Source organism: Zonotrichia leucophrys, chromosome 8 (genome assembly GCF_028769735.1).
Source record: "Zonotrichia leucophrys gambelii isolate GWCS_2022_RI chromosome 8, RI_Zleu_2.0, whole genome shotgun sequence".
Taxonomy (NCBI): Eukaryota; Metazoa; Chordata; class Aves; order Passeriformes; family Passerellidae; genus Zonotrichia; species Zonotrichia leucophrys.
This window is the reverse complement of record NC_088178.1, coordinates 12995382-13012213: the sequence shown is the minus strand read 5'-3', so window position 1 is coordinate 13012213 and position 16832 is coordinate 12995382. Positions and strand designations below refer to the sequence as shown.

The 16832-nt window shown below is 37.4% G+C and overlaps 1 protein-coding gene across 6 annotated transcripts in view; it reads right to left on the bottom strand.

The window, feature by feature from the left end:
* The window catches only part of DPYD (dihydropyrimidine dehydrogenase), a 339434-nt gene that overhangs the window by 92644 nt on the left and 229958 nt on the right, over nucleotides 1-16832 (bottom strand). For all 6 annotated transcript variants that reach the window (XR_010441181.1, XM_064719595.1, XM_064719591.1 and 3 more), the window contains 2 exons: nucleotides 12995-13063; nucleotides 10486-10569 (listed from right to left, as the gene is read on the bottom strand). Coding sequence is in view for 5 of the 6 variants with exons in the window: in XM_064719595.1 (XP_064575665.1) it covers nucleotides 10486-10569; nucleotides 12995-13063 (153 nt within the window). In the remaining variant the exon portion in view is untranslated. The remainder of the gene's footprint in view (nucleotides 1-10485; nucleotides 10570-12994; nucleotides 13064-16832) is intronic.

The window sequence follows — 16832 nt, the reverse complement described above, 5'->3', positions numbered from 1 at the left end:
GCTGTCAAAAAGAAAGAAATGAAGCAGTTTAACCTAAGGCAGAAATAACAGTTTTCACGGTTGTATGTGAAGCTATCTATATATATTAGGAAAAAATTAAAAAACTGGCCTAAATTTCATCAGAGGCTTGGTCAGCCTCACAAAAATGTAGCTGCTGGTTGAGAGCTTCTATCCCTCCAGCAAGAATCCATGATGTGATGTGATCTGAAACCAATGCCACACAATAAATTTTACAGATAATGATAGAATTCAGGATTCTTTTCCAGTCAATACTGTATTGCTTTTTGTCATAAGATCCAAGATGTACTAGTTTAGCAAAAAAAAATCCAAAAGAACCAACCCCCCAAAATTCAAAAAATTCAAAATCTCATTAAATATCTTCTATAAAATGGTACAAGAAAATCCCTTTTAATTCAGGATAGCAATTCATCCAAAGATGAATAATTTCATATTTTGTTCTAGGAGAATAAAAATGTTTCATCCCACTTAAGCCTTCAGCTTTTATTAATTAATTTGCACTTTGAAACAAGAGGTCTTTTCAATGTGAAGGGAGGTTGTAGAGGTGGAGTTTTTGGAAGCATTTCTAAAAGAGCAGAGATTCAGATGAGAAAAATTAAGCAAATTCCACATAGTTACCATTTCACTAAACTACCATAGCAACAATGTGCTCTGTGACTATTGTTCACTGATTTAATTCAAGGACATACTTACTTTCTACTTTCTTACACACTCTAAAATGCTCCTTTCTTTAAAAAAGTCTTTAGAAACAAGTCTACTAAGTAAATGAAGACATTTATGTTGTTTTTACACAGCAAAATATTCCCTTTATAATTTGAACAAAAACTGTTATATTTTTAAACTGAGAAGATATCATATGACTTATATAACCAAGCATGTCCTACTAGTGAAACAAGCACTTTTTTGCTTACAAAATACTGCATATTAGGGTGTAGAAGTTTAGCTTGGAAAATTCCCACTCATTTTTGCAGACTACATTTGTTCTTTTGGTTATAGATTTATCAATTAGGCCAAAACATTACCAGTTGAAAGTAAAGACATATTTTTATCTTTAAATTTAATTTATCATATTAATTAAATTTTATTTAAAAAAATCCCAACCTTACAGAGAGTAATGAGTCCCAATTCATAATGTTTTTGCTAAAGTAAAAATCTAAGTGAGAATTGAGAGACCTGACTGAACTTTCTTTTTCCTGTGGTAAGTTATAAGAACTAAAAAACTCCTGTCACCTAGCTCCATTCCTAGATGCTTGGACTTTATTAATTTAAAGTAAAGCTGCAAGCAAGGTGTCAAAATTTGATCAGCTACTCCTTCAGATCTGTCACTGCGAGTTCCACTTGGGGGAGCCTAATTGAGATTCTCCTTTTCTTCCAGTGATACCAACGTGTCACTGGGCTAAATCAAGTCACTCTGGATTAGGTCCAGGTTTTGGGCATGGCTGAACTGAGAAGTCATGACTCTGAGACCCTGTTGATACTGAGAGAGATAACAGCGGGCATTGAGAAAACCAACAGGAGACTGGGGCTTCTACTCCTCAAAGGACTCACAGGCTCTCCTCAGACTACTTTGTAAAACTGAAAGAACAAATTGGTGCACATAAAAAAGAAAGTTTAAAATCAAAAGCATATAACAAAATAAATCTTAAAAGACACACAAAGGGTTTCTATAGAATCAGAATTTCAATAAATTTTTCAACTTTAGCAGATCTCTTTCTCCCTTTTTTTCCTTACTCTGCTTTGGTATCACAACTATTTCTCCCTATGTCAGCTCTTTAATTAGAACCTTTGAAAGATGTTAAAAGCACAAGACAAATAACCCTTGATTGCCTCACTTCATAAAAAAAATTAGAAAAGTACCTTGTTATAGGGTTTCTTTATTGTAGTACTTACTGGAGCTGCACAAATCAATGATGCCTTAGGTATGTCAAAAAACAGACAAAAATAAGTCAAACAAAAAGAATCCACTCCAATGGGTTTTCACTTACCTAATCTAAAAGCTGCCAATTTTAACATAGGTCAGCATCCAAACTCAAGAATACATTTATCAAAGTGCTGTGTGGGAGATCCTCTTTGGACACTTTATTAGCAGCATGGCACTCCTACACCCCTTCTGGATAATGCTGCACCTCATGACTGAAAACTCATGTGCAGACAAGGTCAAAAATGAGCTGGAGGTTTTTGATTGACCAGTACAGGAAAGCAGAAAACATATATTTGTGTAGGAAGTAAGAACAGCAATTAGAGGGATGTCAAGATCAAGCACAACTGAGACTTGAAAGGTTGGTTGCTGCCTTTAGTCAGCTTTGTAATTACTCCTTTTCCGAATTACAGAAAAGCTTTTTGTTTTCTCCCCAGCACAAAGAGGAAAATAACTGAATTTGTTTTGAAAATTGATTCCTCTCTCTGTGAAGGTGGTTGAGCCATAGTGTTTTTCCTTATTCTGAATGTTTGTGTTTTGTTTCACTTATTTTTAATTTGAAAATGTTATTCTAAGCAACCAGAAGAAACACCTCTGTTAGAAAACACTCTAATTTAAAAATTAACTATAAGACATTTTGTATTTGCTTATGGTTACCTTACATGATAGGGAAAGCAGTCCTTTTGTTTCATTATGATAGGTCTGATAAAACTTTAGCAATGAGCATTTATAGCTATTGATTTTAATGCAATATTAAAGGCATTTAATTCAGATAATTTTCTTTGGTTTCCAGAATAAAGATCACTAATAGTTGGCCTGAAAGGTTGATGCACAGTTGGCAGTCCAAATTACCAAATTATTTGTTCCAATATCAACTGGTTTAAATATTCCAAGTGAAAAATACAGAACTGCACATTTACCATTAGTAAACTTCTTGGACACACTGATCAGAAAGATTTATTTAACAGTGCTGGTCTACGCAAACTGTTGACTAATAAAAATGCCTTTTTTACCCCTGACAGAACAAAATATTTTCTATTGGTTGCTTCTAGCCAGCCAAAATAATGTTTCTCATAGCACTGTAAAAAGTGGAATGCAGCATGATTAAATAATATTTCAGCTCTTTAGTTCATGCAGAGGTCACTGGCTAGAAGGCAAAAGGGTTTGATTAGGTTTACGTCATATGTGAAATATTCTAAAGGGAAGCTCAGAACTCGAATATGTGAAGGCTGCAGCTACAAATAGCTTTCTCTTGTGGTCAGGTAGGCAAGCTCTGTCCTTTCCTATAATAATAAGGTAGAAAATACTAAATAATTGAGGAATTATTGAAACATGAAACCAGGGAATTTAAAACCTATGCTCTGAGAAGAATTTGCCACTCAGTTTTAAAATGTTCATCAAGTGGGCATGTATTCAGATTTGGCTACTGTAAAGAGCAAGCTTCCCAGCAAACTAACTTTCCTAGGAGCCAAGGCAAAATTTCAAGAAATATGAGTCTAATCCTGAAAACTCTTGTGTCGGCAGTGAAGAGACTAGTTAATATATTGCTAATTAACTTTATCCAACACTTGCATAAAACTGAAACCACAGAAAGAAAAAATTACTAATGTGCACCAAGATAAACAATCTTAAAATATTTTATTTTACCTGAATATTTATTTGCTGGTGATCACTTTGATTCCAATAAATCCTGTCTAACAGATATCATAGTTACAGAAAACTGCAATGTCTCATGGTGCAATCACATATCCAAAGGCACGTCAAAGGGCCTGGGCATTTGCTCAAGTTTTCTACATTTCCCTCTTCTGAAAACATCTCAGGGCATTAAAATACAATTCCAAGAACAAGTAAAGGTTGATATTTGGTTTAAAAGTTAAAAAAAAGGGTTGTTCCTTTATGGGAAGCGCTCACTATATACTTCATCGCTGTTAGGCTGAAGTGTCATTAAAACAGACTAACAGTGCCAGGTCACTGATAAAGTGACCAAACCAACCTTCCCTGCGACATCTGTCACCCATAATGTCAATTTCAGCAGAAATTATTCCATCATAGCAAGATTGAAAATTAAGTGTAAATCCAAATAGCTTTTATGTCTTCATGATTTTCAAGGAAACAGAATCAGTTTTACACTTGCTAAGGCATTCTGTAGAGAATGCCTTCCTTACATAAATATAAGTCACCACACATAATCAGTACTTCAAACCTTATTAACAGCCATAGCATGTCATTAAAAACTTTCAGCAAGTTGGTATGGCTGTTAACATTATTGCCGAATTTATAATCCCTTTTTATTTTCCATTTTGTCTTTTGAGTAATTCAATTAGAAATCCTTCAAAGCAATAACAGTGGATTAAATGTTGTCAAACCACAATACGAAATTACAGAATAGAGTTCTGATGATGAATTTATTAAACTTTGCATTTCAATTCATTTCTCCTTGAGTGTATAAAAAGCAGAATTCTTTAGACAAAACACCAATTAACTGTCGTACCTCATTATTAAGTATTGTCTCTTTTTAAAAGATAGAATACATGAGGACATAAAGGATGCATGAAAGAAATCAATTTAAATCACAACATTTAATTACACCTGAATCCTGCAATGGTACAGAAAAAAAATGAATTCTCATGTACTGAAGGAAGGTGAATGTCACGTACCCAGGAGTGACCATAAAGCTAGCAAGCTTTTCCTGCTCAGATTTCCAGTGAAATAGCTCCTTAATCAATTTTTACTTCTAAAGCAACTCAGCAAAAGGGTTTAGTTTATGAGGAGAGTTCTGAAGAATGAAGAAATAGAGAAAGAAAAGAAAGAGACATCTGACAACAGAGAAGATTAAAACCAATGCAAAGAGGTTAAACAACAAAACCAAATTATCATAAGGGATGATCTTAGACCATGATCAGTGTGGGACCACGAACGTAAGTCCACAAAACACATCTCCTGACCAGCCAAAAAGTGTTCTTATGTCTACATTTGTAGGAGTTGAAGCGGGCAATCAGCTGCATCCCTTCTCCCTGCACATCCTAGATTCCTTCCCAGCAAAACAATGCCCAGTACAGCACATCCCTGCACACAGAGTAACAGCACCACTGCCTCAACCAAGAAATCCTTGTTTCTCAGGAACTGAATTTCTTGCTTCTGTTGAGCTTTTCCCTCAGTTGAACTACCAAGGCTTCTCTTAATATCCATTTGCTTGGGCAGCAGACAATTTCCCTCCTCTCCCCAGTCATCCAGTTTTATGGAATTTACAGTGCCTTTGAAACACTGTGGACACTGAGAAACATGACTGAAAGAGGTCATTTGGTCAAGACATGCCCCAAAGCAAGAAAGGGCAATGGCAGATGCAAAGACACTGAGATCAGCTCAGATTATATTTTGAAGAACCAGCCAAATGGATGGCAGAGGCCAATGCAAGAGAACAACAAGATGTATGAGTCCTGAAACTCCACGGCAAACACCATGAACCTGACTTGGGCTGGTTTATACTGGATTTTGGGTGACAATGTCCACACTGCTGCTACAGCCCAGTGCAGCACCACTCTGCTGTACTTTGCATTAATTTGTAGCAATAACTGATACAGAAGAGAAGAGCAAGAACTAATACTGCCTGCAGGACTCAATGAATTATACTTAACCAGCATATTATTGTAGGCTGATAGTAGAATGTCACATGAACACAGATATAATCAAATTCTGTTTGGGGCATCATTTATTTAAAATACTTCAAGCTCCTTGCTGGCAGAGCAACAGCGAATTAGCATGCTATGCTGTGCACTTCAATTAAAAAGCAGCCTCATCTTTCCCATTTCCAAGGTACAGCAGAGCAAATCTAATTGTGCCATGCAGTCAGCTCTCATCTTCGCAGAGTAACCAGGGCTTTGGGGTTTTTTTTCTTTTTGTTTTTGACAGATTTGTCGTCCTCTGAATGAGGCAATGTAGGCTTTTATGAAACTTGCCTCCTAATTGCAGGCAATAAACATAAGCACAGCCAGCAGCAGACACTGTAGCAAGTACCACTGAAGCAAAATGAAAATAAAGGTAAGAAAAGAACCACAAAGCAAGTCCATTTTACATATTATCTGAATAGTTAAACCACCAGAATCTGGATTTCAGTGCTCATAAGAGACATATACATTCCTTCTTCAATATAAACTAAAAAAAATCAAATAATTCCCCAAACCTAGGGCTTAAATGCTGAAATAGGCAAAGATTTTTTTCTATTGTGGGGGTTAGAAGGTATGACTAATTAATGAGAAATAGTTATATGCCAGGATGCTATTAACTTTTGCAATATTTGCTTATAGCACTAAGGCTAAGATCTTTGAATACGAGATTAGCTGCTTTTGGCTTGAGACCTTGTTCATACTGATTATCTCACTCCAAGTGTACACCCAAGTCCTTTTATACGGTACTCATTTCCTATTCCTGGTACAAAGAATACAGTGCCTTTGGTGAGGAATTGAACAGGGTGAATCCACAGAAATGGTTGTCTGAATGGACTCCAGGAGAGCAGGTACTGGAAGGTCCCACTCGGACTGGCACTGACACCACCACCAGTGATGTTTGCCACACCTTTGCCTGCCTGAGCACTAAAAACTACAGATATAGAGAGTACACAGCTCCACCAGACAACATATTCCTGATCTGCATCACCTTGTTAGGGAATTCTTTTCCTAATGCACAATTTGAAACATTCAGCCTGCAATTTGCCCCTTGCTCTATCATCTGACATGACAGAGAATAATCTTCTTTTTGTAGCTGCTCTTGCAGCATCTTGTCCCTTCTTGTCTCTTCCTTTCAGGTAGTTGTAAGCTGCTATTTCCTTTCCTCTGTGGTTTTTCGCTGCCCACTAGGCCAAGAAGACTAACAGATAATTTTGAAGACTTTGGGTATCACTTGATACTACCCACTTGTCTTAATAATTTTTGTTCTAATGCTTCTTGGGAGATGCACATTACAGCTCTCAGATGTGGGGTTTCATCCTAGCAGGAATGCAAAGTAAATCCAGATTACTGACTCAATTTAACTATACATTCTTGGCAGAGCAGCTGGAGAGACTTACTGACCTTTATACCAAAATCAAAAAGACAAACACTTAAATTTTTTGGTTTCACATGACATTAATAATTCTGAATATTCAATGCCACTTTTTAGAAGGATAAGTAAGAAAAAAAAAAAGTAAAACATCTTTGCATGGTTTCCAGTGAAGGATAAAAAGTGCACCACAAATACAACATCACAAGTTAGATGTTGAAATATCAGGGCTACCATCTCACATGCTTGATTTATTATTTTCATAATTTTATACTAAAATCACTACAGGATTGAACTATAGTGGGAAAGTGACACTCATTTTATAATAATCTACTGTTCATGTTGTCTTTATATTTACTATTAAATGTTTTGTACACATAGGTTATATGATTCAAGGAAAATCTGTGCATTATTGCTGGTAAATGTAATGACAAATTCTATCACAATTTTTAACAATATCCACTTTTATACCATTGCAGATTTTTACAAAAGAACACAAACCTTAACTTTATTATCATTAATCAGCATTAGTAAATATAATTGACATTTTATACAGAACCAGCTTTAAGTAACTTATTGGCAGCAATACAGATACCTCTTAATATTACCCTCTGGCTAGCTATGCTGTTTGGGCGCCAGAGTGTCTGCACTAATGACTTGGAATTAAAATCAAATAAAAGCTGAGAACTGTAATTCAGTATAAAACAAACAGCCATACTTAGTACCCATTTTTATATATATAATTTGGATATACCAGGATCCTTTTTAATTTGTGGTTGATATAAAACAGTGAAAGCGTTTGATACTAGACAACAAAATAGGATAGAGAAAAATAAATCTGATGTTCCCAGATTTCTACACTTACCCTGTGGGCACACCATAGGAATTGGAATGAGAAGAAAAACTAGACAGTGTAATTAACCTTTCCTTTCCCTTTTTTTTTAAACAACAACAAAAAGGCAGAACATGTTAGACATTATAAATAGTAAAAATACATATTTTTCTGCCATTATTCTTCATCTCAGCAATTTCTGTAGTTTCTTGAGGATTTAATGTGCTTAGCCATGAAAGAGACCTAATCCTTGAAAAAAATTCCTATGAAGACATGGATTATGTTATCAAAAAGATTTAAGAAAACCTGCTTCACTGTACAACCAGGAAAGCTGCTCTGCCTCTCAAAGCCTCATGCCCTGACTTCCAGATATCAAGTGGTGGGTTTTTTTCAGAGCATATCTGAGCCCTGTCTTCCCCACACCACCTGTGCATGACCTATTTGACTCCAGCTCTGGAGGGCGGGGGGAAAACAACTAAAATACCAAAATACTATCTAGCACTTTTGTATCTTCTGATGGGGTCTCCAGGGGCTACTGTGCATGGAAGCCCCCTGAAGGGGCACATATGATATGTTGCACATATCACTACTTAATCCAGTTTATGCCCACCCTTTGCTTCAATAACCTCCATTTAAAATCACTACAATTTAATTTTAGCCAACTCTGAGGAAGAATATCAGGATCTGACTCTCTAAACATGGCTTGTTTTATTCATTCATTCATCTAAGTAAGTTGATTCTTTTCTGAGCTCTCATTTTGATAAGACAAGAAAACACAGGAAAATGTTTAAGCAAGAGTAGTATATATGAAACATTCCAAGGAATATCCATACTGTATGGGAAAGACAGAAATATTATTATAAAAGCATACATGTATATGTAAAGAAATCTTTATGGATCTGATCTCCTCCATAGAGAGTCACAAATCCACACGATAGCCCTGAGTGCTGAAGTTTTGCATTTGCTTCTCTGATTTTACAATAGCTGAAAGATATGTAAAAACTCATGTAGCCAGACAGCTCCCTACTGACTACACATCTAAGCAACTTCACATGCATACATTACTCCAACCACTGAAAGCTGGAAATAACACATACATTAAAAAAAATAAAACACCCCATGCTTGAAAGGAGCCCGTTTCAGTTTGAAACCTCCAGGGCTCTCCCTGACCAGACTGCACCTTCCACAGTGTCCTGCCTTCCCAGGCAGGGACACATCAAACTACTGAGTTATGCTCTGCAGACTGAAGGGAGGGAATTTCTTCAAAAGCTTAGAAACATGGCTAAAATAGCAATTTGTTTTTGAATGCAGTTCAGGGAAAAAATTAATAATAACTACTACTGTTTTGCTAGTGTTATTGTGGAGGGCATTTATGATTCTCTGCCATTTTTAATCACAACTTCAGTAAATGACCACTGGCCATAAAAAGCATCCAAACTACTTTCATTAAAAATAATAATCTACAGCATGGACCAGATTGATGTAATTTTGTTCACAGAAAACAATAAAATGCCCAGGGCACTGTGCCTGATAGTATTGCTATGATAAAGCTATGCTTGAAGTGTGTCCACTTGAAGCGTTGCACTGATTACAGTTCCTAGTGCTTCCCTAGTTTCAGAAAGGGAATGGTTCAGTTACTCAACTACACCTCAGGTCTTCTAAGTTTTGTGTTTAACTGAGCAAGGGAGGATGAATTAAGATGCTTATTAGCCCTCTACAAAGGGTCAGGTGAACAATAATACGTCAGCTTTAGGGTATATAACCATCATTCCCACTCTGCATCCCCTTCCTCCTCTTCTTCTCCCTGTCCCCAAAATGTATTAAGATGGGAAATCAAACAGGCTTCATAATTCGGAAACTTTGATGGTCAAACTGTAGAAAATCTCTCCTGGTAGACTGTGAACCAAGATTTTTCGAAGACCTTCAATTCACTATACTTGGGCATTTTTCAGAGCCAAAACAAATTTCAAGGCATGACCAAAACAAGCAAAAATCTACAAACTTCAAAAGGATATTAGTATATGAAAATAAGGGTTTGTATGTGTATATTTTCTTTTCATGGCCAAAACAACACACATTCTCCTAACTGAAGTCATGGGATGTACTGATAAACTCTGCAACAGATTTCTGCATGGCAGAGACATCAGACATGGATAATTCCAATCTCAACCATATAAACCAGTAAATCTATAGTAACAGAACACAGGCCCTTAAAGAGAAGGTGCTAACTGTACACAGTACTACCAGAATGTATGGACTCTTCTGTGATTCTGAAATACAGTTAGGCTCATATGTTAAAAACTGTGAAATGAAAGGCGTGTATATCTCATGTTCTTCAAAATCATTACTGATATATGCAGTAATTACTAGCTTATGATTTAAAAGGCACTGAAATGGAAATCAACAAATTCTGCCTAAGTGCTTTTTTGAAATTATTTGTTTTCATCATATTCCTTGTCAAATACATAATGCATTTTTGTTCTCAGCAAAACTAAGCATTTTGTACATTCTCAGCTTCTTTTTTCTTTTTTTTCCTCTCATCAATAAATATTTAAACACATTCAACCTAAAAATCTCAAGCTGCTAATCTGCAGCTTGTGTCTTGCCCCCTGAGGTGTAACTATCAATGTGGCAGTGCAGGATTGCTGGAGAGACATTAAATAGATTGTGGTTACAGTCCTACCTGCCCACAGGCCAGTCCCATGCCTCGCTCCCCCATACCATGAGGACATGATAAATTTAACTCCAGCGCATCAGCACCAGCAACCTATAAAACAGGTGAAAGGACAAAAAATGAAAAATTTATTTCAAGTAATATACTCTTTCCTGTAGGATTTACTGTTCATGTTAAATAGATTTCTTCAGACATTTGACTTATTTTTCTTTTCTAAGACAAAAAGCTATGATACCCTAGAAAAGAAGCCCGTTGATCAGAGAGGAAAAAACTTCAGAAACTGATGTGGTTTCCAGACATTCTTATGGAATTAGAGTGAAAAACAAAGTAAAATGATATGAGAAGAACAAAGAGTTGGTTCTGGAAAATGTTAAAAAATTAAATGCAATTACAGGGCCTAAGAGCAGCACTAAGAGCTTTGGCAGGCAATGTTACACAGGTGCTGCTGTGTTCTGAAGAACTGTAACTCAGTAATAAATGTTTCCTTTTTACTTTAATGGATTCCGTCTCCAGATTTTCTGCAGGCACCTGTACTGTGCCATAGCTTTTGTCATTAAGTAAATTTGTTTCTAAAGAACAAGAGGTTAATAAAAAAAGTCTGAACAAACATATTAGTCATGCTAATTCCTGTTCATCGCCCTCTATTATTTCCAATTAAAAGGGGAAGGAGCCAAGCTGTCCGAGGGCAGCACACAGACACGCTCCTCTTCCTTTCTGAACTGCTCCAGCCTGACACGAACATCTCTCCTGTTGCCTTCCAGTGGCTCTAACTAGGGTTTTGTTCTGCATCTGCATTTTGTTTTGCTTATTGAACTGGAGTAACTTTGCCTGCTGTGTGGCCATGGTTCAGCAGCTCCCAAAGTGCGTGAGCCGGGAGAAGCCATCCATCACTCGCAGGAGCCCTCCCCGCTCCGGCCGGCTCCGCGGGCCCGGCCATGCCGGGGCTGTCGGCCTCCCTGACAAGCTGACCTTTAGGATGAATAGGTCGTCCTCCTGCTGAGACACTGTGCTACCTTCTGGGGCTTCTGCTCTTGTGAAAGCCACATCCATTACCTCTAGGCAGGATCCTGCGTGTGCGATTAAACATCCCTGCTCTTCAGCTGCGCATTCCAGGGCGCCCCAAACTAGTGCTGCTCTCCACAGGGCAGACACCAACAACTACCCAGAAGAGTGTTCCATCACACAGGCTACACACTGTTGACTGCGTTTAGAGAACCACTTCTTTTCTCAAAGGGGTAACATAAATACAAGCACAGATTGGAAATAAGTGCCTTAAAGTTGGGCAGCAGTACCACCGGATTTAAGAAACAGGAGCAAAGGCACAGTAAAGCCATTCTTCCTGATCAGTTTAAGCGTGGCACTGCTTCCGTCACGCAGAGATTCCAAAATATGATTTCATGGTCAATTAGGTAAATACACGTATAAATTGAAATAGTGTTGAAGATTGCCAAGCTAACTACTGAAAATGTTTAATTTCACTTCCCTAAGTCCCTAAAGTGACTTTTTTCCTCACAGGTTTAAAATGCTCAAAGAAAATTGAGAAGTGTCACCCTACATAACCACAGGAGGGATTAGGACACTGAATAAAGCAACAATGATGTTGAAACATTCTGCCATATGAAAACACAAATTCAAAATACCCAAAACTCTACCCATACATATATAAAACCATATTTATAATTTAAACATTTAAATCTGAGGTAGTGCTAGAAATAATGACACAGTAATTTTTTTCTTTCCTTAAATTTGTTAATGCTATTCTTTTAATTTCCTCTACATACTTTATGTGGAAAACAGGCTTTAATTTAAACGTAAAAACTTTGCTATCCATTCAGATATATACACCCTTCTGAATGAAATTAGTGCAGTCCTGATAAGTATTTCTTATACTACTCCCTATGGACACAGGTACATGCTATTAAATAGTTTTTCCCTCCAATTGAATAGAAATTTCAGGTGCATTGTCTGTTTGCATTTCTGTAAGATTGGATTTATATTATAGAAAGCCTGCTGACTGCTATTATATATGCTGGCTTTCTCAGCTATCATTTTTGAAAGTCTGTATTAAAACTAGAATAGCATTAAATGAGCCCTTTATACTTTAAATATTCAGGAGTTTTATATTCAAAATTTCTTCTGGTGCTGTCAAACTAGTGCACCTCTAGGCAAGGTAAGATCAAGTTGGGCTCTCAAAGGTAGAATTAAATTTTATCAGGGCATCTGTCATAATATACAGTTTGCTTAAAATGCAAATAAAAAGTATATAGGTTCAAAGACTAAAGGCTTTCCAGGTACTGCTTAAAAATCCGAGGGATTATTTTTATGGAACAGATTTCCTTTAAATTTACATTTCCATCATTTTAATGAAAACACGGAATAAGCAAATTATAATGGACACGTTTTAAATTCTCATTTTTCACTTTGAATCTATTTCTTTCAAGAAATCCCTTACTGCAGCTCTTGTTTCCAAGGAGAATTAAAAAAAAAATATGTGGAAACACATTTAGGAAACCATTACCTCAGCCATTTTTGAGAGCTCAGTCCAGTCCTCCCTGCTATAGCTGCACATGATGCTGGCAATCAGAACCTGGAAAGAGGATATATACATTATTGTGACACTGTACATTACTGTGACTCTAGACACAGACTGCACAGCCTGCTTATGGGAACTACCAGCTGTCTGCCAGGAGCTAGAGAGTGAAATGCAGCTGCAGACCTCACTGGGGACAAGAAACAGTGACCAAACTCATCTATTATATCCCTGGGTTTGGAAGAAGGTCTATCCATGTGCATTCTCTCTGTCATGTGACACAGTGAGAGCAAAGTCTGTCCTACACACAGAGCCAACCAGGACACTGTCAGACACACTCGTTCTTGAGGCCTGAGGAATGAAGTTGCTATTTACTCTTAATACAAATGACAGAAGCATTTTGACTGTTTAGAGGTAGATAAGACCATCAGTGCACAAGTTTATACTCCAATGTGGCAGTGTATGGACACAATATTCCAGCTGACTTAGGAATCCAGGACATCAAATCCAGACCCTAGAGTCTCTTACCATGCAACTTTAGGACAGAGAAAGAGAGCCAGAACTATTTTGTATCCTAGAGGCAACTGAGAGGAGACTTTCAGCATGTGGGTAAACTCTGAAGGACTGGGAGAAGGGCCCAGGAAATCTCCAGCTTTTGTTATCCCACGATGACATTTTATTTGCTATACACTGACTGGCCCCAGTTCCCCAGAGCTATTCTGTGTAACTGCCTTTCTTTTTCATTACACTGAGCACCTTTCAAGTCCAGATTCTGCCTCTAGCTGCTGGCTCCCTCTAAAATATTTCTTGAGGTTCACGTTTTTAGGTAAAATAAGATCTAACAGGATTCTTCACGGTGTGGGGAGGCACCTAAACACACACCTTACCAGCTGCATACAGTGCTATTTACTGTTAAATTAATGTTAACTACTCCTCTGGTCAATGCCCAGTTCAAGTGAGAGTGCTAATTTCCATTTAAGACTAAAATAATGCAATGTGTTCTGGACTCAAAAGCTGAAATTATGAAGTTGATAGATTTGAGGTAAGATCAGCAGAGAAATCAGCCCAGAAACTCCTGCATGAACAACTTCTTAGAAGGATGATGTTTGGAAGAAAAAATGCAACAGAAAACCATATTGCAGCAGCTAAAAGGTTAAATCAGAAAAGATAGCAGAGAACTTAATAGAAGTCTACAAGCTCAGTCTGTGTTCAAAGGAAACAGGAGGAGAGGAGAATAGAGATGTGTCTGGCCATGCTCTTGTTTAACTTTCACATTTGGCCCTCTTACATGAAACTTTCACATGAAAGTTTGATTGACAGGTAATGTGACATTTGATTTTAATCTTTTTGTTTTCCAAACAAGCTTTACTGTCTCATTAATAGCCAGGGTTGGCTGAATCTGTCACCCCCTCATTTTAACACTTCTCTTGAACTTTCCCATAATGCTGAGGGTTAATGACTCATTCATTTCAAACAAATACTGAAAAGTATGGTGTAGAAAAATTGTCCAACACACACAATTGCTAGAAACTGTAAACTCCCAAATTATCTGCATGAGAAGGTGGAGATATTTGGTATCTTCAGAAGGGAGGGAAACATTCTTTGAAAAGTAAGGCAAGTATAGAGAAAATTGGACATGGTGAGGTTACATTCTACTAATTTAAAATGAAACACATTCCAAACATACTAATTTAAAAGGAAATACCACGTATCATCATCATTATTTCCATTGTTTTTCTCTGATGAGTCTCTACAATGAAGTCACCCACCTGCAGACTGCCCACCCACCCTCCTGGCTGCTGTTTGCAGGATGGCAGTCTGGTGAGAAGGGAAGTGTTTGATGAAGTGCCTGCCTTGCCTGCAGGTGCCCATTTGTGCTCACCTCTGGCATAAATATAAGACCAAACTCTTCATTAAGCACACACAATCATTACTGCCCACGCTTTTATTCCCCTCTGACAGGGAAAAAGAGTCTCTCTCCTATACCATAATTTTTTAAATAGGGAAAAATCTTATATAGCTGTACAGGTCAAATGTTAATGAAACAAAATCTGCTCTGTGTCCTATTTGAATATTCAAGATAAATTGAGGGCTCTGGAAATAAACAGAAATCTCTTTTAAAGGACTTTAATTTTTTAAAAGCAAAAAGTGTGACAAATCTGTCTAAGAAATTATATATGAGAAAAATTTAAAGCAATTGGAATTTATCTAGAAACAGTATCTTGTCAGATTCATGCTTTTTATAAACCAACTAAAAAAAAAAAAAACAACCCAGCAGCTCAGACACTGACAACATGATAAGGATTTTCACAGTTGCAGTCACAATCCAAAGTACATCAGAAATCTGCACAACTGAGCTTTAAAACAAACCAAATTTTTCATTGGGGAAAGTTGTAAGACAACAAGGGCAGCTGACTAGATTCATAAGTAGTTCAGTTAGGTTACATCAAGTGTTACTAATGAAATTTGAAAATTCTGCTGGGAGAGTACAAAAGAGGAGGAACATGAGCTGTGATGTTTCAAAGAGCTGTTAATTAAGACAACATGTTTATTTAATATTGATAAGTTTTAGGATTCATATTTAAAATTAAGCCTCTACTTTTTGACAGAAGCAGCGGTTTATAGTAACAAAAATAACTGAAAACAAAAATTATATTTTTGCCATGACTGTTCACAGGAAAGCCATGCTCTCAGAGGGATTAATGAAAATTTAAAAATAGTAGGGATTATTTTATGGTTTCCCCCCCCAGTGTTCTCTTGTAACTTGAAAATGAACTTATTTCCTAGGTGAAAGAATACCACCCAGCACTCTGTGCTAACAAAACTGTCCTATCTCAAGTGACTGCTCTTCCCCAAAACACCTTAACAGTCTCTTCATTTGGATTCAATGCCCAAAAAAAAGAAATAATCACTGTCGTGTGCAAACATTTAGGGGAACTATCGGTGATGCCTGAGGTCCGGATCTACTCCTAAAATCACACATGGAAATTTATAAAGAAAATATAGACTATTATCACTACCTAAAAGAGAATAGCAAGAACTAAGTAAGAATTCCAAGTGATAACAGGCAGAGTTATATTGGAAGGTAATAAATGAGAACTGTATCACATTACAGCTTCTATGTCTCTTCTTACTCATCTTTTCAGTGCCTACAATGCCATGTACCAAATTACCAACCCCACAAATTTAATAGCCCCAAACAGCTGCTATCTCATGGAAATCCAGCACATGGCCCAGCCCAGAAGCATCTGCAGAGAGCACATCCTTCCTTTTGATTCCTCAAATTTTCAGTGGCAACCTGACGTGAGCTTAATTACAGTGGTTTGAGCCACAAGTGTGAGGCTGCACACACTTCCCAGCTTACAAAAGTAGACTCTGACAGATCTTACAATGAAGCTGCTGCTAAAGTGTGGTAAGTGGTAAATGAGGGTTGACTAAATTGCAGCTTTGTCATAGCTCGAGTGTGGGCTGCCTGCAAACTGTGCATGATTGAAGCACAGTGGGACCCCCGGCCCATATGCCTTATTGCAGACCACAATCATAGCTGGTGGATGCTGTTCCCCCTTCTCCTCCATCCAAGCTGCTGTTTTGCCTGTGGTGGGAGATGCTGCTGCCCCGCCCCACACAGTAGCCCTGCGGACTCTGTCCCTCCCTGACCATCACTGTGACACATGTCACCAGACAAGGGCTTTTCACCCCACACTATGTGACTGACAATTTCTCCCAATGCCTATATAAAGGGACAGATGCACGTTTGCAACACCACGCACTGCTCTGTGTTCAGTGTTTTCCTGATCATTCATGGAACAAAGAGGTCGTCAGTAAA